Consider the following 21,864-nt stretch of genomic DNA (forward strand, 5'->3'; position numbering starts at 1 on the left):
TTAAGTCAGCAGGGTCAGCACAGTTCACAGTTTAACAGGATGGAGCCCTAAAGTGTAAAATGGAGTTCCTGCTGACAGCTCCTTCCAGAACTTTCAGATCTGCAAGATGAAAAAGTTCTAGAGTTCTGTTTCACAACAATGTAAATATACTTAACAGCAGTGAACTGTACACTTAAAAATGACTAAGATGGTGAATTTTTTTTTAATTTTAATTTTTTGGCCGCACCGCGTGGCTTGCAGGATCTCAGTTCCCTGACCAGGGACTGAACCCAGGCCACGGCAGTGAAAGCCTGGAATCCTAACCACTAGGCCACCAGGGAACTCCCAGTATTGTGTTTTTCTTGGTCACAATTTTGAAAAATAAATTTTAAAGTAATTAATTTTTTTAAAAGGATTGCCCCAGTGGTGCTAAAAACCAACCAAGTTGTAAGTCATAAATTTGTCATACCACCACTCCACACACGTGTGGAGATTTCCTTCTAGGTACACTCTTCAACCAGAACATAGGAACAATAACACAAAGACTGGATTGCTCTGGGTTTAGAGATGAGCAGTTTCGGTGGAGTAATACTGTGGCGAGGGAGGAAGCAGTTAAAGTTGCTAGCAGAAAAGTAAACCGTGTGGTGGTTTTGAGGTCTTTGTGAATCAAGTAAGAAAAGAGAGCACAAAGATGTAGCTTGGACTGTCGACTGAAAAAAAATGTACAACCTAACAGTTGAGAATTATGTTTTATTCAGCAGACTTACTGAGGACTTAAGCCTGGGATACAGCCACTCAGCAAGCTCTGAGGGACTGTTCCAAAGAGGTAAGGGAGGAGCCTGGATGTGTAGGAGTTTTTGGCTGAAAAAAAAATGTAGTTGAACATCAAAAGATTATTGCTAATCACAGAAACACGCATCTCAGGTTAATGATTTTAGTGTTTTCTTGTATGGGAAGGTGCAAGAGATCGGGCTTATTGAAACCATTCCTTTGATATGCATGTTTTTCTCCATCCTGAGTTCCCCTTAGGTCGCACCGACCTGGTGCCTGCAGTGGCTGATGGCTGTTTGGCCCAAGCATCCTCTGTTTACTGAAATGGCAGGGACATTGTTTGTCCACATAACCATGTCCTCAGAATTTAGATATTCTAATTCCAAAGAGCGCAGTGACTTGATCTAACCCCAGCATCTTCTTGTGGGTTTTGTTTGATTCTGTTTCCTATTAATTGAATTTAGAAATGGAATGTATACTTGCAAAACCGCAATTCAACACTCTAAGGCAAAGCCGCTAGGGAAGACGTTACTAGATGATTGCTTAGTAAGCCTAGAATCAGAAATTGGAAACTTGATTTATCCTTTTTACACTTGATTTGTTCTTCATAAGAGTAGGTCTTTCAACTGTGGTAGCGTAATGGAGGAAATCTTTTTTTTTTTTTTCCTTCTCTTTTCAATTGCTTTCTTCTATGCGTAATGTGAGTTTTAAAATATTGTCATGTCATGACATGACAGACAGTGTCAACCATGGGGTTCAACACTATAGTAGTATAAAGATAATCTTAGTATAGAGATAATCCCCTGCTATAGGGATAATCCCCTGCTGTGGGATAATCTTGCCAAGGAGACAGTAATATTGGCATCTGTTTAGACATAACTCTCCATTGGATGATGCTTGAATGGACACTGCCATTAACTGTCTCTGAAGTGGTTTCTTTTCCTTCCTTTCAGCTAAGGTTACCCTACTACTCTTGTCCTAAACAAGGTGCTAAATAAATGATTCAAATATATCACATTCCAATCCCGTGTCAATAAAATCCTATCCAATGTCTTGATTGTTCTTTGGACTATATCCCAATCTCTTTTTGACTCTCCTACTTTACTTCTGCAGAAAGTTAAGCACATCTATTAGATATAGATATCACTAGCTTAAGTCTCAGAGGAAAGCCGTTTTTCCCTTTTAGGTAGTGGGGCATGTTTCAAAGCAATCAACAACATCTCCTGAGTCCTGCTATGTGCTCAGCACCATGATTGACCTGAACACAAGAGTCAATAAGATCTGACCTCTGCCCTCAGGGAAGTCACTCTAGTTGCAGACCAGTAACGATACACAACTACCTCACAATGTGTTAGGTTTAAGGACTGTACTTGAAATAGATAAAAAATATTATGAGGGCCCAGTGGGAGGAAATGTTCATTTTTTCTGAAGGAATGTGAGTAAATATCAGAAGAGTAGTGCAATGTATCTTCTGTGATATGTATAATTTTTTCTTCTCAGCCTTTCTCAACTGCATTTCCAATCTGTAATATAAATTTTAAAACATGACTATTATATCTTTGGAAAGACAGTATCATCCAGTGGGCTGAACACTAGAAGAGAAATGACATCTGCAAGTTTCTCTATAATTAACAGTTATAGTTTATCAAAATGAACTGCTCATGTCTCCTAAGCAAGTTTTTTTTGTACTGACAAAGTCTGCAGAAGAATGAGATTAAATACACAGCTCATCTTCACCAGGGGTCTCTACTTTGCAACCTGGGATTTTCCTGGTAATGACATTTATCATTACATGTGGTAATTTTCCACTGTCTAGTGGTACATCAGTTGGCAAATTTGAAGAGTTTGTTGTTAACCTCTAGTATATAAGCTGTAGGTGAATATAACAAATCGTTTACTCCAGGATGTTGGTGAAATTGTGATCTAGAACAAGAAATAGATATTTGGTCTTTGTCCCATTTCTGGCACAGAGCTCCAAAACCCTTGGAATTCCCGGAGATGAGAACAATAACGGTGTCTCTTGTTATGTTAATGAGGTGACTTTTAGAAAGCACCTAAGGACGGGGGCTGGTTGCCAAGAGTACCAGGCATGAAAATTAAGGGGTTGGAACTTTCAGTTAGGGTTGATATAATCAACCCTATTTGAACCAATCCCCAATGGCCAATGATATAATCAATCATGCCTATGTAGTAAAGCCTCCATGAAAATGCCAAAGGACAGATTTCAGAGAGCTTCCAGTTTTGTGAACTTGTGGAGATTTGGGGAGGGTGGTGCACTCGCACTGAGAGAAGACATGGAAGTGTTGTGCCCTTTCCCCATGCCTTGCCCTATGCATCTCTTCTATCTGGCTGTTCCTGAGTCATATCCTTTTATAAAAAGCCAGTGATCTCGTAAGTAAAATGTTTCCCTGAGTTCTGTGAGCCTCGCCAACAAATTAATTGACCCAAGGAGGGGCTTGTTGGAACCTCTAATTTATAGCCCATAGGTCAGGAGCACAGATGATAACCTGGCATTTGAAATGGGGGTAGGGAGCTAGTCTTGTAGGACTGAGCCCTTAACCTGTATCTCCAGATAGATAGTGTCAGAGTTGAGTTGAATTGTAGGAAACCCAGCTGGTGTTTGAGAATTGCCTTTTGAGGTGGAGAAAACCCCACATTCACACACATCAGAATTGTGACCAATGGTCTTCTTTCTTCTTTTAAAGGCCCAACATGCAGCAAAAATAGGAGCCGATGGCATCGCTGTCATTGCACCTTTCTTTCTCAAGCCATGGAACAAAGGTAGGTAGATAGGTCAAAACGCACAGTGCTGTACATGGTCCACTTCTTTATGCCTTCATTCCAAATGGTTGCATTTAACTCATGAAAGTAAAGTCTTATGGACTGGAGGCATGAAGTTGCAATGGTACAGTAGTTCTCCAGAATATTCATCCTCCCTGGACCCATAAAAGAGAAGAAAAGACTCCATTCAAGGACTTCAGCTCTTTTGTCAAGTAATCTGAGTAGGTCATCCACCAAGCCCTGGGTCAACCTACAGGTGCCTGTGTCTGGGTCAGGTGTCCACTTTTGGCCAATCAGTTGCACAGAGTGTCAGAGTCACATGGCAAAGCATGAGACCATTTTTCTCAAAAAAAGAGGAATATAAGTAATGGGCATTTTGAGACTACATGTATTATTCAAATTTGAGTAAGTGATGAATTTGAAAAGAGATTTCACAGAAATATCCATTGTCTTCCAAAATATCAAATTATTGTTTTCTCTGTGGAAACTATTTGTGGTTTCCAGGTATACTGAGTCTTTTTAATCCTTTTGATTAGCAAAAATGCAGTACAAATTTTAAAAGGATTAAAAACAGACAAGATGTTATTCACATGCATGATTAAATAAATCCATAGTTAAATGTATAACAGGTCAAAATTATCATGAAATATTACCTGTTATCAGTAAAATAGTCGTTAATATTGGTAAATAATTTAAATACTGCTATTTGGGAAATTTAGAATGAACATTTTTAAAGTTTTTTTTCACATGGTTTTAAAAAATTTTGCATAAATACGTTTTGCATAAGACAAATGAAAAATAACAAATAATACACAATAATTTTGTCAAAATATTTATTATCACAGTATTCAGATGTGTTCATAAGCTTCTCTCCCACTAGTCAGTGGCATCCAGATGTAAGCAATTCTGCTGGATTTATTTATCATCTGTAGTAATGTTGCCGCTGAAGCTCTAATTGGATGATGTAGAAAATCCCAGGTTCCTCAGTAAACCAGAGTGAACTGTCTTCTGATATATCTGAATTTCTCTCCAAAAGGGAAAGGTACCAAACTCTGGTTGAGATGTGCCACTACTTTTATGACTTCCCATTTTGAGCAGATGTTGTTTATCTTTTTGTGGTAGAATTTACTGTTACAACTTTATTCTGATCTTAATGCAAAGTCTTTGCTGTTCACTGACCACACTTACCCTTCTGGGTAAGAGGAAAAGCCTGATGGGCTTCTGATTTTGTAAGCGTATTTCATGAGCTTCTCTTAATATGTGGGAAGATTTGCACCAGTTTTTTAATAGTTCTTTAGTATGGTAGGAAACTGATCCTCTTATTTTGGCCTTTCTACAGAGAGGAAAATAAAACTTTGAATAAAGTGAATTTCAAAGACATTGCAGTAGCAGTCTCAGAGATGGTAAGAGTGGTCAAGAATTTTTGGCTTCCAAAAAGGATGGTTGCATTTCATTAGATGGTTCTTTTTTTTTTTGGCTGCACGGCCTGTGGGATCTTAGTTCCCCGACCAGGGATCAAACCCATGCCCCCTACATTGGAAGCATGGAGTCTTAACCACTGGACCGCCAGGGAAGTCCCAAGGTTCAGTTTTTACTGGGGAAAGCCAGTGTTTTACACTTGTTCACACCATGACTTTTCCTGCTGTTCTTTCAGATGTCCTGATTAACTTCCTAAAGGAGGTGGCCGCTGCTGCCCCTGCACTGCCATTTTACTACTATCACATTCCTGCCTTGACAGGGGTAAAGAGTAAGTACTGCTTCTTTTCATGTTCCTTCACCTTCACCTCTCACATCGTACCCTATTTCACTAAGAAACCCCGACTTCACCCCACCTCACCCTGTATCACAAAAGCGTAAGACTGTCGACTAGATGGTTCCAACAGCTCCAAAATAAGTCACTGTTATCAAAAATAAGTCAGCCCTTATCAATCACTGACACCACCTTATAATGGAAGATTTTTAAGTATGAAAGATGAGTTGACCCCTACGTACTTGTAGCAGACAACTTGTGTCTGTCACACACACCCCTCCGTCTTATGTGGGAAGACAGAGCCTGTAAACCCCACTAAGACAGGGATTGGGTCTACCTTGTACCCTACTGTGTTCTCAGCACCTGGCACACAGGAAGGTACTCTGATCTCTTCTCACTTTTCTTCTAGGTTTTCTTTTATCATTATCGTACTTCTCCGGCAAGAAGATTGTTACAGTTAGATGAAATTTATTAGGATGTTATTTTTTAAATGCCATTCCTTTCTAACTTCCTTCGAAGAAAAAATAGAAGTTGTGCTTTATAAATATCCATCTGTTGTCTTCAAGGAACGGAAGATTTAGGGTTACAATTTGATAAGTACAGAGGAACTAGGAGGCAAGGGCAAGTGATTATGTTCAGTGTGTTTAATCTGCAGCCAGTTGCAGCTGAGAGCAGCCCCTGGCAGCTCAGTGCAGATGTGTGGCGCTAGATGAGATGTTCTGTGTTATTTTCTGGGGGTGTACAGGTGAATGAGACATTTATTGTTTTGAACAGTTCGTGCTGAGGAGTTGTTGGATGGAATTCAGGATAAGATCCCCACCTTCCAAGGGCTGAAATTCAGTGACACAGATCTCTTAGACTTCGGGCAATGTGTTGATCAGAATCGCCAGCAACAGTTTGCTTTCCTTTTTGGGGTGGATGAGGTAAGCTTCCCCCCTGGCATATCCCAGCAGGTTAGTTTCCCTCTGCAGCAATTGATGTAGCCGCTTATATAGTTGCATCTTTTCTCTTCTCTTTTTCATCAAAGTTAATACGCTTTGTCTGTTTCTGATCAGCAACTGTTGAGCGCTCTGGTGATGGGAGCAACTGGAGCAGTAGGCAGGTAAGCAGGACTCATTTTTCCCGATGCTTATTAGTGTAAAATCCCCCACAGAGGCAATCATCGCCTGCGCAGCTGTATTTCTTGCAAGTACACCTTTTCTAATAGAAATTGCCTTTCTTTGCCACATTCTCTTAGTGAAAAGGAATGAACTAGGGCTTAGCACTTTGTTAGCGACTCAGTCACTCTTATAAGAAGCATCTGTTGCAGTTAGCGGTGAGGCACAGAAGCTGAGAGCACGCACAGAACTTCTTTATCAGAAATTATTTGGTTACAAATAACAGAAAGCCATTCAAACTAGCTTATGTGAAAGAAGGTAAGTTATTATAAAATACTGGGAAATTTCATAAAACCCAACGGGAGGAAGTGCAGTGAGGTCTCAGAGAAGAAGATGAGAACCTAAAACTGCAAAGCTCTCAACAGCCAAGGCAGATCGTTCTCCACCTGTGGTCCTTTGGACATCCCTTTATTTGCCTTTCTCTCCAGATGGTCTTTCTCTGCTTCAGCATGCACGTGGCCAGTCATGGTGCCCAAATGGGGCATCTCAGGATATCACTAGATAGCACTGCCAAGTCAGGGGTCCATGTAAGGTCCAGTCAGCTGCAGCTAGGAAGGTAGAATCATGTGGCCTGATGTCTGCTCAGCAGAAGGCCTAGGGACGTTCAATTTAGCATGTCCGTTGCACATGTTAACCTAGTTCAGTAGCAATGTGCCTGCAAGCAGATTGACTGAACTATGTACTTTAACTGAAAGTGTATTTCCTCCCTGTGGGAAAAGTACAGGGGAAGCAAAGTAATACTCATAGCATATCTTGGTGAGCGTGGCTGTGATGAAGAGTAGTTGGGTTGGATGTAATGGTAAGTAATGGTTTGTTCACTGAGCCAGGATGCCTGCAACATCCATCATCACTACAGGCCATTTCCTTCAGGGAAACCTGAATGCCTGGATCTGCTGACCTTGGAAATTCTTACTTTTTAGACTTTTTTTTTTTCTGGCTTCCATACTAGGCATTTTTATTCTGTCAACAGAATGTGAAAGCAAAGTACATTTGATTACACTTCATTTCTCCTTAATTATGATCACATTCCTCTCTAAATGAGGGTACATCTGAGACCCCTGGGATTCAAATTAGAGTATTCTGAAACCCCTTAAGACATTCACGCAAGTATTGCGACTTTGGGTGTTTCACATCTGCAGGTAACTTATCTCAATGATTATATTTTATTCTTCTGTACTTTTTTACGAGAAGATAATGTGAACTTCACATTCTCGGAATGCCTTGTATTGACTCCAGGGACTACATTTATGAAGTACCAACAATATTCTGTTCCTGGTACACCAAGATAAAACTCTTTTCTGATCCTGAGTTACTGTAGGAGAAGTCATTAGAAACTGGGGAAACATCTTCGTTCTGAATTTCTAGAACCTTCTACCTTGCTGGTTTCTCTACGAATTCAGTGATTAGTTTAAGATATTTGTCTTTATTGGTAGAGTTAGAGATTCTTTTTTAAGTCAGCAAGAACATTTTATGATATCAAATAACATTCTCATCTCCATTTTTTTTGAAATGTAATAGAATAAGCAGTATGAAGGGATGGAAAGCTTCTCGACAACTCTGTAGCCCTTCTTTGAGACATAGTTTCTTCACAGCAAAATGGAAACCACACCTACTTCACAGGGCTTTGAGAGGATTAGACATGGTTTATGTCAGGCACCTGGAATACAATAATCAATAAATGGTCCTCGTATTATTATTATCAATATTAATATTATTATTAGAAACTACTCTCTGGGTAACATATAACTTGGCAAAGAATTTAGGTAATCTGCTAGTATTTGCCCCTTTTACTGTGGAGCTACATTCACCCAGTTCGTCAGCATAGGGTTTTTAGGACCCACCTCAGATACTACATTTTATCCACAGTTCTTACCTAGCATTGCACCTCGGTGTGTGCCCTGGGCCAGGTGTTGCCCTCAATCACTCTTTGCCAAATACACCTCTGTCTTTCACTTTTTTTCTTTTTTCTAACTTCACCCTTTTTCTGTTTTTCTCCCTTTTCTTTATTCCTTTTGGTGTTCTCTGCGAACTCTGCACTGCTTAGTGTTGCTGGAAAACTCAGAACTGAAGACACCTGATCCTTTAATAGATTAGGGCCTAAAAATAGACTTCTGGAAGGCTTGGTAGATTTTCCCCTTTTGAGCATTAGAGGGGTTTGAAGAGCTGGACCTTCTCGCTAAGTTATTGATCCTGCAGATGTGCTGTTTTCTTTCCAGTACCTATAACTACCTGGGGAAAAAGACAAACCAGATGTTGGAGGCTTTTGAACGGAAGGACTTCTCCTCGGCCCTGAACCATCAGGTTAGCTTTCTTTTCCCTTCATATAAATCACAGCCTTTTTTCTTTCCCACTTGAGAATTCTTATTTTCTCTCATCAGCATTCCTACCACACCTGCCCTCCTTAAGATTGCCTAGCTGCTTCTTTCTGTATTTTCCTTCTTTTTCTTACTTTTTCTTGTTTAAAACCAAACCTGTGCCCATTATCCATGTTTCCTGCATGTCTCATCAGGACAGGCCCCATACAGGAATGACTCCTTTCTGTTCCTCCTAGAAATGATCTTATTTTTAGTCTACATTCAAAGTATTTTTATGACTGTGAAATAATGGTCATAGATTTTTGGGGAAATGACCACATGCCATCCCCTTGAGAACTTCACACCTGAGTCACCAGAGTATATAAAGAAGCTATGAGGCTGGTGATCTAAAAAGGGGAGACTTGGGCTTCCCTGGTGGCGCAGTGGTTGAGAGTCCGCCTGCCGATGCAGGGGATGCGGGTTCGTGCCCCGGTCTGGGAAGATCCCACATGCCGCCGAGTGGCTAGGCCCGTGAGCCATGGCCGCTGAGCCTGCGCGTCCGGAGCCTGTGCTCCTCAACGGGAGAGGCCACAACAGTGAGAGGCCCGCGTACCGCAAAAAATAATAAAAAATAAATAAATAAATAAAAAGGGGAGACTTAATCCAAAGTCAGAGCAGGTCAGTCCTCTTTGCCCTGGAAATGTGCTGAGAACTGAAAACATTCACCAGGCGGGAAACAAGAGCCAAGTAGGTGATCCAAAAGGAGACACTGGCTTTGAAATAGGAAGAGAAAAGCAGCAGGATCTGAAGTGTCCCAGGGAAGACCCCTGGGGGAAACGGTGGCTGCTGTTAATGTTACAGGGAGGACAGCCTAGCTGTCCAGAGAAGGAAGAGCCTCACCAAAGGGTAGAACCAGTCCCACAGCTGGTAGTGTGTATACGTTAGGTAAAGAGAATAAGGTGGAAAGAAATAGGGTAGGCACTACAGAGAGACTTCTGGAGGCCGAGAGGCCCAGGAACTTTCAGGATCATAAAAGTGACTGAGAGGAGTGTCCCAAGAAAATGAGTGAGAATGAAAGGCATAAGCAAGATCAGAGCAGGTGGTCAGTCCCAGTAAGTTTAGATAAGGGATCTTTTGAACAGGACAGGCCACCATCAGGGCAATCAGAAATTACAGAGCAGAAACCACAAAGCATCCTGGAGGTTTGAGGGAGTGACCTGAGCTCCAACCAAGAAGAGAACAGGAGGAAGCAGTTGCCAGGAGTGATTAAATACATCCCTACCCTTTAGCCCTGAACACTGAGCAAGCCTAAATCTACTTCCTACTTAACTTAAAGTTTAAATAGCTTATTTAATATTCACCTTTATTCAGCCCCAGACCAGGTGAAACTGAAAGCAGGAACAGCGTAAGGACTTAGGAAGCTATGTCAACTAGATTAAACATTGGCAAGACTTTGGTTTAAGTTAAGATATGAAGTCTGAATTGTGTGGACTCTGCCATCTCTTTTCTTTTTTTTTAATTAGTTAATTTATTTATTTGTTTGTTTATTTTTGGCTGCCTTGGGTTTTCGTTGCTGTGTGCTGGCTTTCTCTAGTTGTGACAAGCAGGAGCTACCCTTGGTTGCGGTGTGCGGCCTTCTCATCGCGGTGGCTTCTCTTGTTGCGGAGCATGGGCTCTAGGCATGCGGGCTTCAGTAGCTGTGGCACACGGGTTCAGTAGTTGTGGCTCATGGGCTCTAGAGCGCAGGCTCAGTAGTCGCGGTACACGGACTTAGTTGCTCTGCGGCACGTGGGATCTTCCCGGACCAGGGCTTGAATCCGTGTCCCCTGCATTGGCAGGTGGATTCTTAACCACTGCGCCACCAGGGAAGTCCCTGCCATCTCTTTTCATATACGATTTTCTTTTTCCTAAGTTTCCCAGAAAAAATGATTTCTGAAAATTTCAACCTGTTCTGAGCTGAATGATGTGAAAATCGTAGGATGGAGTAAACTGTGAAACAGCTGTGTTACGGAACCTTCCACTTAGTGGTTTCTTTTATTGGCTGATTCAATTTCCATCTCTTTTTCTTTTTTTTCTTTTAGTTCTACTCAAATAAATCATCTCACCCAAAACAGTATTGGTTAAGCAGTTTAGTTTACCACATTCTGGTTTTTCTTACAGAAAGCAAGTGTGAGCAGGTCTCATTTACTCAATTAATATACCATGGGCTGAACTGAATGTATAATTTCAATAAAACTGGTCTCTGCCCTAAAGGAGTTTGCAGTCAAGTGAAGAAACAGATAAGTAAAAAGTTAGGGCTAAACTTAGTCATTCTCATGGACTTTATTTTTGGCTGTGTTGGTCTTCGTTGTTGCGGTGAGCGGGAGCTATTCTTCGTTGCGGTGCGCGGGCTTCTCATTGCAGTGGCTTCTCTTGTTGCGGAGCACGGGCTCTAGGCGCGCAGGCTTCAGTAGTTGTGGCGCACGGGCTTAGTTGCTCCGCAACATGTGGGATCTTCCCGGACCAGGGCTCGAACCCATGTCCCCTTCATTGACAGGCAGATTCTTAACCACTGTGCCACCAGGGAAGTCCATCATTCTCATGGACTTAAATGCCATCTGTTATATTTACAAAGTGAAATGACACATGTACAGAGATATTCCTCATAGCATTGTTTATGCTAGCAAAAGGTAGAAACAGCCCAAATATCCACCCATAAGGAAATGGTTAAATACATTATGTTTGAGTTATTTAATGGAATTATATGCAGCCCTTTAGAAGGATGAGATACTTTTATATGCACACATTTGGAGAGATCTCCATGATATATTAAGTGTAAAAAAAGCAACAAAGTAGAGACTTCTGAATGTAATGTGCCATACTTTGTGTGTTAGGGAAAAAAAGAACATGTGCATATATGTTTGTAAGGCTTGATATCAAAATTTTATTCTGCATTGACTTCTTTATTACTAGTATACAATTGATTAAAACGACATAAAAGTAAAATGTTATTGAAAACGCATCTCTTGATGAGATGAATGGGAATCTTTTTTTTTAAGAATTGCTTCATGAATTTGTGGATGAATATCCTTTAATGCTAGGATGAGTTAAAGTTCAGCATCAATACTATTTCTGTTTTTTGCTTTTATAGAAATAAGTGCTGTGAAACCCTGTTTATATATATTAGTAGATAAGAATGGAAGAAACTTTGGTATAGCAATGTCACCCAGTTCTTTGAGCAGTTTTTGAGTCATATGCTTGATCATTTAATGATTTTCAACTGACAACCTGAATCACAACATTAAAAGCAAAGTTGAAAGGAAAAAATTGAAAACCCTATGATTCTTTAGAGGACTTGTTATCCATTAATTAAAGGAATCACTCTGTCAGCTCTCTTTGTGGATGCCAATACCAACATTTTGATTTGCTCCTTTATTTGGTTCCCAGAGGTGTCCCAAGGCAGTGATATAAGAGGTATGTCTTTATTTTTTCAAAAGTAGGAGAAGGACTGTGAAAGGGGAAATATAAAAGGACAAGCTGCACCTCCATTATGTGCAACTTCTTATTCTGATCAGTTTTAGAAATAGCACTTATGGAAGCTGAGGGTCTAGAAATTGCCATAAATCTTAGCCTTGACCAAGTGCCCCTGAGGTATCTTGGAAAGTACCCTAGAGGTTAGAGTACCCCAGTTTGGAAACTGCACTAGCTGATAAGTTTACCTCTGTAACCTAGGTGGGTAAAGGTTACTTCCCCATCCTAACTCTCTATTGTACAATTCCTTCATTGGAGCTTCTTTTCTTCATGGGCTCATTTCATAAAAGCTTATATATATGAAAAGATCCTACCTCATCCTGGGTAGATCTCAGTCATCCTCACTTGGCTGTTCTTCTCCACTCCAGCAGACCCTCAGAAAACTAAGGTGTGTGGACTTTTTTGTTTGAGGTTTCTGCAATTTGACCTCTAAATTCTTTAAATTATCACAGTTTAGTAATACTGACCATAGATTTGTTTGTTCCTTTCCAGTTTTGCATTCAGAGATTTATCAACTTTGTGGTCAAACTAGGTAAGTTTCCCGCTTTGTCTCCTACTGGAGAGTGTAAAGGAAATAGACTTTCTCTGAGGGTTTCAGAGAAGGTGATGAGGGACTTTCATCACTTTCTCTGAGGGTTCAACAAGAACACCTTTTAATCAGTTGCAAGCAAAGTTTTATTCCTAATACTAACTTTCAGGGCCAATCCTATAAAATGGTGAAGTAAACCTAGTTGGAAGGTCTTGGCAACCTTCTACAAATCTCTCTCCTCCATCTTAGCACTTTGTTCACCTTCCCACTCTGCTCACACACCTTTTTTTTAACCCCTTCTCTCCTACACCATCAACACTCCCTCCCTTTACTTGCCTCTGCTCATTAAAATTCTACTACCACACACTATAACCGATTTAAGCCTAAGTGTTTAGAGGAAGGCAGTTTGAATACAGATCTTACTAAACTGTGAATGACTGACAGCTCTCCCAAGAGTATCTGCAATTTTAAAAAGAGTTTATTAACACAAGTAAGCTTAAATGGATGGAGGTTTGAATAATATGACAATGGAAAGTTTGAGGGAAATACAGTGAATTTGAGTAGAGAAACCTCTCCACAGTCTCCTAAGTCTTATCCCATAACAAATGATAAATGCCACTATTCACTCCACTTCTGCAAGAGATTGGCCCTTCCTGAGGACCTGGGTCAAGTCCAGGAAAAGTTTTAGGTTTATTCTTGGCAGACCTAGACCTCCTACCTTCCTTTCAGAGCCTTTCTGCCTCTTCCTGGCAACTCCTCCCAAGCCCTAAGCACCTATTATGTACTATGCCCCTCATTCTCGCAGGGTTTTCAGCCAGCTCTTTATCCTTCAAAGACAATGCTTCCCATTTGCTTTTCCACTTCGATGATTTTTGTCATGTTTGTTGTACCACCAGTACTATTATTACCTAATATCATTCCCTCGTCCTAAGCAAGACTTCTCACAAAATCGTGGGTTTAGCATATGTTCCTAAAGTGCATTAAAGTAGATTTTGAACTACTACTAGTTCTTTAGTTTTTTAAAGAACTAAAAGTTTACCTGTACATGTGAGATCACTTTGCATACCAGCAGTGATTCTGCAGTAGTTTTGTAAAGTATAGCTGTAAGGTATTAGCTGAAAGGATTTACTCTTTTGCCAGATTTTTTGCATTTTAAAAGAGGCCTCTTGATGACAGTTTTTATGATCTAAAAGAACATATCTTTAAAGAGCTCATTTCAGACTTCCTTGGGGGTTGGAGTTTTCATGGTTTAGTCAAAGAAAGACTTTTTTTTTTCTTTCAGTTTTTTTGAGATAAAATTGACATACAGCACTGTATAACTCTGTTTCTGTTTTATTATATTTGTTCATTTTTTGTTTTTTAGATTCCACATATAAGTGAAATCATACAGCATTTGTCTTTTTCTGTCTGACTTATTTCACTTAGCATAATACCCTCTAGGTCCATCTGTGTTGTCACAAACAGCAAGATTTCATTTTTTTTTTATGGCTGAGTAATATTCTATTGTATATAAGAGAGACTTAATCTTACTAAACATGATAAAGCCTTATCATGAAGGTAGCTCTCAGTCTTCCACCATTCATAATAAGCCTAGGAGGGCCATTTTGCATTTAGCAAAGTATATTCTATACATTGAGCCAAGCTAGTATTTTTCTTCCCAATGCTCAATTGTTCCTGTAACCAAATTACCTTAGTAAAAGAAAGTTACTTCTCATACCTTTGATCCAAGAGCAATAGCCAGTTAAGAAAACAAATATCTTCCTGTGCTATATTCTGGATTGTTTCCTTAGATCTACCTTCAAAATCACTAATTCTATCTTTAGCTATGTTTTCTACTGTTTAGTTTTACTGATTATATATTTTTAATTTCCAGTAGTTCTTTTTGGCTTTTTCTTCCAGATCTCCCTGTTCTTTATTTATATGCCCTTCTCTTAGCCTATGGCTTCTATTCTTACGTTTATCTCTGTGAAGCCTCTTTCAGAATTTTGTATCATCTTTTCTCAGGATGTAAAATTTGTCAGTTGTGCATTTGCTGTCTCTCATGCAGCTTCTTTTTCCTTGTGTGCTTTGTAATTTTTAACTCTGATTTCATCTTCAGAGACAGCTGTTTTCTGGAGAATCCATTGTACTCTAGGCTGTGAGTTGTCCTATCAAATGATTTTACATTTGCCTCTGCTAGGACACTATAGTTTCATCAGTTCTAACCAGTCTTTAGGTATATTTCTTAGTATGGTTCCTGTACCAAGCACATAATGCAAATACGGATCCAGCATTCATATGTGGCACAGGCTTGGGCTTTCATTTATATGATCTTTTTCCTTCCACACCCTGGCAGAAGTCATGCTTCCTTGCCACTCAGGCCAGTGGGCCAGTTTTTTTTCTATTGCTTTTCATAGAAGGCTGGCTACCAATTTTATATGGGGAGTTTAATTCCAGCTCTTTGCTGTATACAGACTCAAGGCTTCATCTTGCATTCCTGCCCTAGTCTAAAACAGCAGCATTGAGTCATAAACTACCTTAAATAGTGCATTTCTCAGGGACTTCTTAGATTTGTTTGAACTAAATTGTGACCTAGTGACCAAGTCCTACATCATTCAATCCACAACAGTGTATCCCTGAATCAGATTATCCTCATGGACCATTGGCTTCAGCTCCTCCTTACTACTCTGACCTCTTTATTCCTGATACTTCTCATTCCTCCTTCTTGCTTCTGAGGTTGACTTTGAGTCTCACTTTGTTTTGTTTTACAGTTTGTCAATTTGTTTAAAAGTTTCCAGCATTTCTATATGTTTAAAGCAGGAATAGGGATTTCCTACATCTTCTCAGTCTGCCATATTGACAAGAAATGTTCCCATCTTTTAGTTCCACTTTATCCTGTTATAGTAATCACTGTAAGAATATGATCTCTTCTTTCGAGTTTTTGTGGCAAAGTGGACAGTGCCAGCCATGTCTCCTCATTTATTTTTTCCTGTCTAGGTTTTGGAGTGTCGCAGACCAAAGCCATCATGACTCTTGTCTCTGGGATTCCCATGGGCCCACCCCGGCTTCCACTACAGAAAGCCTCCAGGGAGTTTACTGATAATGCAGAAGCTAAATTGAAAAGCCTAGATTTCCTTTCTTTCACTGATTTAAAGGATGGAAACTTGGAAGCTTGTAGCTAGGCCTCTCTATCAAATCAGGGTGTGTACGTTGAGATATAATCCACTTTGAATACTGCATTCATTTCTCAAAAACTTTTTAGATGAGCTTGAACTAACCTTTCCTAGCAAATGAAATCTTGCATCAATCAACAAGTATTTAAATACCTACTATGATCTTTTAAAAGTTTTAATTTGTGAAGGGGCAAAAACTCTAAAAGGAGTTATGAGCCCTAAGTCATTCAATATTTCACAGAATTTTGGTGGAGAAGTTTTTGCATAAATGGATAATATGGAATCAAGAGGAAAATTGTAATTGATTAATTCTATCTGCCTTTGGGAGCTCCCATTATCATGATTTCTGGTTGTTAATCCTATTTTAAAGTTTTCTAATTTTAAACCACCATAATGTAATTTCATTTTAATAAATATTCATTTGGAATCTAGGACAACTCTGAGCTATTGCATTTAGGCAGACATACTAACTTTAATGCCAAATTACAGTGTGACTCAACTATGCACAACTGTTAACAAACCAGTTCACTTGGCTGCTCAGTCTAACTCTAGAATATCTGCTTTCGGATTAATTGCGATGTCGCAGTTTTCCCCAAAAACATCGGGTTAGGTGAAGACTTGCTTCAGTTACTATAACTAAAGGGCCATTAGGGTGGTTTTCACATAACAAAGGAAAGGCCTTCCCCAAAGATGAATTCAAGTCTCTAATTGTTGCTATAGAGAACTTCTCAAAGTTTCAAAGAACCAAAGAGCTCTCTGCTCTGGGCACCACAAACTTCCTCTTTCCTCACTGAGAAGAAAGTGTCCCTCAACAGTGCCCTGAATTATTGGAAGTGAAAGCCAGCATCCCTACTGCTGTGAGCCCAGGGGCTACTAACTGTTATTTCCCAGTTACATTTTCACACAGTCACTTTTCACTGATAAGAGATTTAGGGAGGACCTAAAGATTTAACTTTAACTTTCTCTACACACCTTCTTACTTTTTTCTTTCTCTGGACTATATAACTGGCTGCTCAGTCTCCTCTCTAACAAACCCTGGTAAATGCCTTTCAGTAACAAAGTGTACTGATGGTCAATCCTTAGTGATTTTAAACTGGACTATCCAGTCTAATAACTACCTAAGATTTTATTTTGTTTCTTATCTAATTAGTCTGCTCCTTGGCAGAGGAAAAGTATTTGAAATTCATATCAGTTTACTCTATTTTTTAATTTTTAAAAATTAAAAAGAAAATGTTTGCAAAATAAGAATTTGAAATGATCAGTGGATTTAATTATCTTTGCTACCCTTCTCTTTATATCTCCTCACTCCTTTTTTGCCCAGGAATAACACACACTGTTTTCTCATATTTCTCTCACCTTTAGGAGTAAGGTATCTGAATTAGAAATTGAACCACAATGGCTTATGTGAGCTTATATTCTACCTCACTGAAACTTTTTTCTATAGCCGTTAATTTCCTGAAAGAAGAAAAGTGAGGTTTTTGTTAGTCTTTGGTTCTGAGGATGTCATATCCCTACTTAATGATACTAAAGCCAAATTAATTTTTCAGTGAAGATAAATATTGGATATCCACTAATCAATGAACTCTGCTTTTCTTTTTTTGCTCTTCTGAAATTAGTGCTTGGAGAGCTTTTAACATGATTAATGAGATCTTTTGAACACAAAGATAGTTAAACAAAATGACCAAGGGCTGAGTTTAGCTCTATGTATTTTAACATCCAACTCTGTAGAAACAAAGGACTTCTCTGGTGGTGCAGTGTTTGGGACTCCGTGCTCTCAGTGCGGGGGGCCTGGGTTCAATCCCTGGTCTGGGAACTAGATCCCACATGTGTGCCACAACTAAGGAGCCTGTGAGCCGCAAATAAGGAGCTGGCCTGCTGCAACTAAGACCCAGTGCAACCAATCAGGGAAGCACAAAAGAGAAAACCATTCTACAATTTAATATATACAGTGTCATTAGTGGTTTTTTACAGTTTTCTTTTGAGGATAATCCACTGAATTTTTCTGCCAGTGACATTTCAGCGTGAAGTTGTCTTCAGGAGTAGATTTCCATAGAGAATCAAGAGTATAACAGTCCAATATATTTTACAGGTGATACCTGACAGTTTATGAGTAGCTGCAAATCATTTTTTTCCCTATTTTTTTTTCCAAAGTCTTGGATGATGAACAGGAATCATGACTTTCACCACCACTATAGTGCTCATATAAAGTTTTAGCAGCTTTCAAAATGGAGTTAGGAGAATTCAGGCCAACAAGTTGGCCCAGAACATATTTCATTTCTTTAATGGTTCCCTTAGCCATCTGGTTACCTGGATGAGTTTGAATCTGAACATATGGATGTGCCAGAAGCTCAGGAGTGGATATCCTCTGTTTAGGGTCCCTTATTAAACAACACTTTAACACATCTTGAAGAAGGTATAAATGGAAAATAGGGAAAGGTGTTTAGCAACATAACTGGGAAGCCTGTGCAGAGTGCACCTAAATGCAAGTCACATCACACTAATTTGTTTGTGTTGGCATTCTAAAGGAAGGAAAACCATTAGAAAACTTAGTTTTTTTTTGTTTTTTTTTTTTAAAAAGAAAGAAATGAGTGAATGTTATACAGCAGTGGGTTGCTAATAATGCCTTTAAACAAAAGTAAAATTTTGGAATATTATGAATTTATTGTTATCTTTGAATTTAGCATTTAATGTTAAAACTAAAGTAATGACGTGAAATATCTTATTTATCACAATACTAAAAGCTGATTTTTAACATCTTTTCTGAAGTGGAAATCTGAGATTAGTTCATTGGAGATGGTTGGAAGGTCAAAGTGATTTCAGGGACTGGTTTTGTTACTGAGTCCAACAGCACCTCTTAGCCAGTGTTATCCATAAGATTCCAGTCCAAGGAGTAGTAGAGAGTTGGGTTCAATATAGTATGAAATAGCAAACAGTATAACATGGTTTTGTGGGAGGCAGGGTTGGCCTTATGCTTCTATGTCTGACCTCAGGCTGTATGGGTTCAAGTCCCAGCTCCACCACTTACTATCTGTGTGACTACAGCATTATTTCTTTTTAATATAAATTTATTTATTTTATTATTTTTATTTCATTTACTTTTGGCTGAGTTGGGTCTTTGTTGCTGCTCGTGGGCTTTCTCTAGTTGTGTCGAGCGGGGGCTACTCTTCGTTGCGGTGCACAGGCTTCTCATTGCAGTGGCTTCTCTTGTTGTGGAGCACGGGCTCTAGGCGCGCAAGTCTCAGTAGTTGTGGCACACGGGCTCAGTAGTCGTGGCGCACAGGCTTAGTTGCTCCGCAGCATGTGGGATCTTCCTGGACCAGGGCCCGAACCCGTGTTCCCTGCATTGGCAGGCTGATTCTTAACCACTGCGCCACCAGAGAAGTCCCTACAACGTGTTATTTAACTTCTCAGCCATTCATTTATCTCATTGATAGCATGAGAATTATAATATCTATCTTCTGGGGTTATTATGAGGATTACACAAATGAAGAAGGTCTTAGAATAGTGTCTGGGGCTTCCCTGGTGGCGCAGTGGTTGAGAGTCCGCCTGCCGGCCCGCGTACCACAAAAAAAAAAAAAAAAAAAAAAAAAAAAAAAAAAATAGAATAGTGTCTGGCACATCTTAGGCACAGTGAAGTGTTAGTTATTGTTAGTTTTTATAGCTATCCAAGGCATTCGGTGTATGTTCTTTATACAACAGAAGCATTACATTGCTGCTAAACCTTTTAACTCAATAGGTGCCAAAATAAAGTCAAAAATGATATGAAACCCAAGAATTGAAATTGAAATTTGCATTTATTATTACTGGAGTCCAGATCATAGTGCCACCCTCAGATTTTTTTGTAGGTTGGGAATTTCTGACTGTGCTTCTAACAGCAGAGGATGGGGAATGGAAAATATCTGTGGGTACTTGAATAATGATCCATGTATCACTATTTGGAACAAACAAAATGAGAGAATGACTTTTGCTAAGTGATTTCAGAGGAACAAGAAGATCAAAGAGGCATAGATGAAAAAAGTCACCATCATTGAAAGATTTGAAGTATTTATGTGTGTGTGGGATAGGAAGGTATGTGACATGACTTTTTGTTTTAAAAATGTCACTCTTGAAGCAGTGTGATGAGTAGATTGGAAGACAGACTGGGAACAGGTAAATGGAACGAAAAATATTTAGAAAGAATCAACAGAACCTAGATATGGAAGACACAGTTGGCCCTCTGTATGCGTGGGTTCCACATCCAAGAATTCAACCAACTACAGAAGGAAAATATTACAAAAAAAAAAAAAATTCCAAAAGGTTCCTAAAAGCAAAACTTGAATATGCCACATACTGGTAACTATTTACATAACATTTACATTGTAGGTATTATAAGAAATCTAGAGATGATTTAAAGTATACAGAAGGATATCCTATAGGTTATATGCAAACACTATGCCATTTTATTTAAGGAACTTGAGCATCTGCATAGTCTGGTACGTGCAAGGGTCCTGGGACCAATCCCCCTGTGGATACCGATGGACGATTGTACTTGCATTTGTTCTTTATTTCATGTAACAAATCACCCCTAAACTTAGCAGCTTAAACCTGGAAACATTTATGAATTCACACAATTTCTGAGGGTTAGGAACGAGGAGCAGCTTAACTGGGTGGTTGTGGCACAGAGTTTGTCACAAGGTTGCCGTCAAGCTATTGGCTAGAGCTTTACTCATCTCAAGGTTCAATTGGAGCTGGAGAATCTGCTTCTAGATTCACTTACCTATAGTTGTGGGCAGGCCTCTGTTCCTTGCTGGCTCTTGGCCAGAGGCTTCAGTTTCTCACAATATTATGGCAGCTTTCTTCGCCCAGAAAGGGAGATCTGAGAGATCCGAGAGAGAGAGAGAGAGATGGCACACAAGAGAGCCAGAGCTCAAAATAGAAGCCACAGTCTTTTAAAGCAATCTCAGAAGTAGCCTACCATCCCCTTCTGTATGCTATTAGTCAAAAAGGACAACCGTAGGACATTGTAGGATGGGACTACACAGGGAATGAATTCCAGGAGGAGAGGATCATTGTTGGCCATGTTGAAGGTTGCCTACCACAATAATAAAAGAATCAGAATTGACACCCAGGAATCAAAGCCTGTGGGACATCATGTAGAGAGGCCCACCAAGCGTTTATATATATTGATCTGAAGTTCAAAAAGTTTGGATAGGAGATAGAGGTTTAGAGGGTATCAACACATAGATGGTAGTTGAAACCATGGGAAGAATAAGATTGTCCAGGCAGAGCATATATAGAGTGCTAAGAACAGAACCTGGGCAAGCCTGGCATCTGGTGTGCTTATAGAGGAAGTTGCATAGGAGTCTGAGACGGACTGATCGGAGACATGAGAGCAGAGCTGTGCTCGGAGGAACTCCAAAGTCCTCAAATGTGAGGGGTGGTGATGCTCAGAGAAGATTTGCTTCAGGAGTCTTATCCTTAGAGGAGAATGCAAAGCTCAGAGGAAAATGGGCAGCTGGCAAATGTCACCAGCCCCAAAGGACCAGGGTCTCCCAGCCACCGCTGAAGTCCTCTTTGAAGTGTGGAAAGCCCTGGAACCTCAGCAGTTGGGTACTATGTAGGTTCCATACCCAACCACCGTGTTGCTCAGGACACAGACTCTAGGGCAGCTCAGAAGCAGCACAACTCACCATCGACTTCCCAGGCTGCGGGGCAGGAGGCTGGAGCTGGAAGACCAGCATCCACCGCACCCCTGGCTCAAGGGAAGGGAAGACTAAACCCAGGGCAGCTGAAGGACCTGCCCAGACCAAGGCCAGTGGTGAGCTGGTAAATGGTTAACAACTGGCTCTGGCAGAGGATGCGGGGGAAAGGGCCCAGACTTGTAGCATTTGCCTATTTCTATGGTTAGATATTCCCACCATGGGATGAGGATCAAGATGGCAGAGTAAGAGGATGTGGAGCT

General features: G+C 40.0%; 1 protein-coding gene across 4 annotated transcripts in view; it reads left to right on the forward strand.

The window, feature by feature from the left end:
* The window catches only part of NPL (N-acetylneuraminate pyruvate lyase), a 41,982-nt gene extending 20,416 nt beyond the window's left edge, over positions 1-21,566 (forward strand). The window contains exons 6-13 of one of the 4 annotated variants that reach the window (XM_028488412.2): positions 3,456-3,531; positions 5,186-5,278; positions 6,056-6,204; positions 6,337-6,383; positions 8,655-8,739; positions 12,533-12,630; positions 12,735-12,774; positions 15,748-15,833. In XM_028488412.2, coding sequence (XP_028344213.1) covers positions 3,456-3,531; positions 5,186-5,278; positions 6,056-6,204; positions 6,337-6,383; positions 8,655-8,739; positions 12,533-12,630; positions 12,735-12,774 — 588 coding nt within the window. In that variant the 3' untranslated portion in view covers positions 15,748-15,833. Of the gene's footprint in view, positions 1-3,455; positions 3,532-5,185; positions 5,279-6,055; positions 6,205-6,336; positions 6,384-8,654; positions 8,740-12,532; positions 12,631-12,734; positions 12,775-15,747; positions 16,355-21,248 lie in introns of those variants that run through there. The other 3 variants (XM_007110961.4, XM_055084058.1, XM_055084057.1) reach the window with 3 other exon arrangements.
* Positions 21,567-21,864: the final 298 nt, after the last annotated feature.

This window comes from Physeter macrocephalus, chromosome 4, assembly GCF_002837175.3.
Source record: "Physeter macrocephalus isolate SW-GA chromosome 4, ASM283717v5, whole genome shotgun sequence".
Classification (NCBI taxonomy): Eukaryota; Metazoa; Chordata; class Mammalia; order Artiodactyla; family Physeteridae; genus Physeter; species Physeter macrocephalus.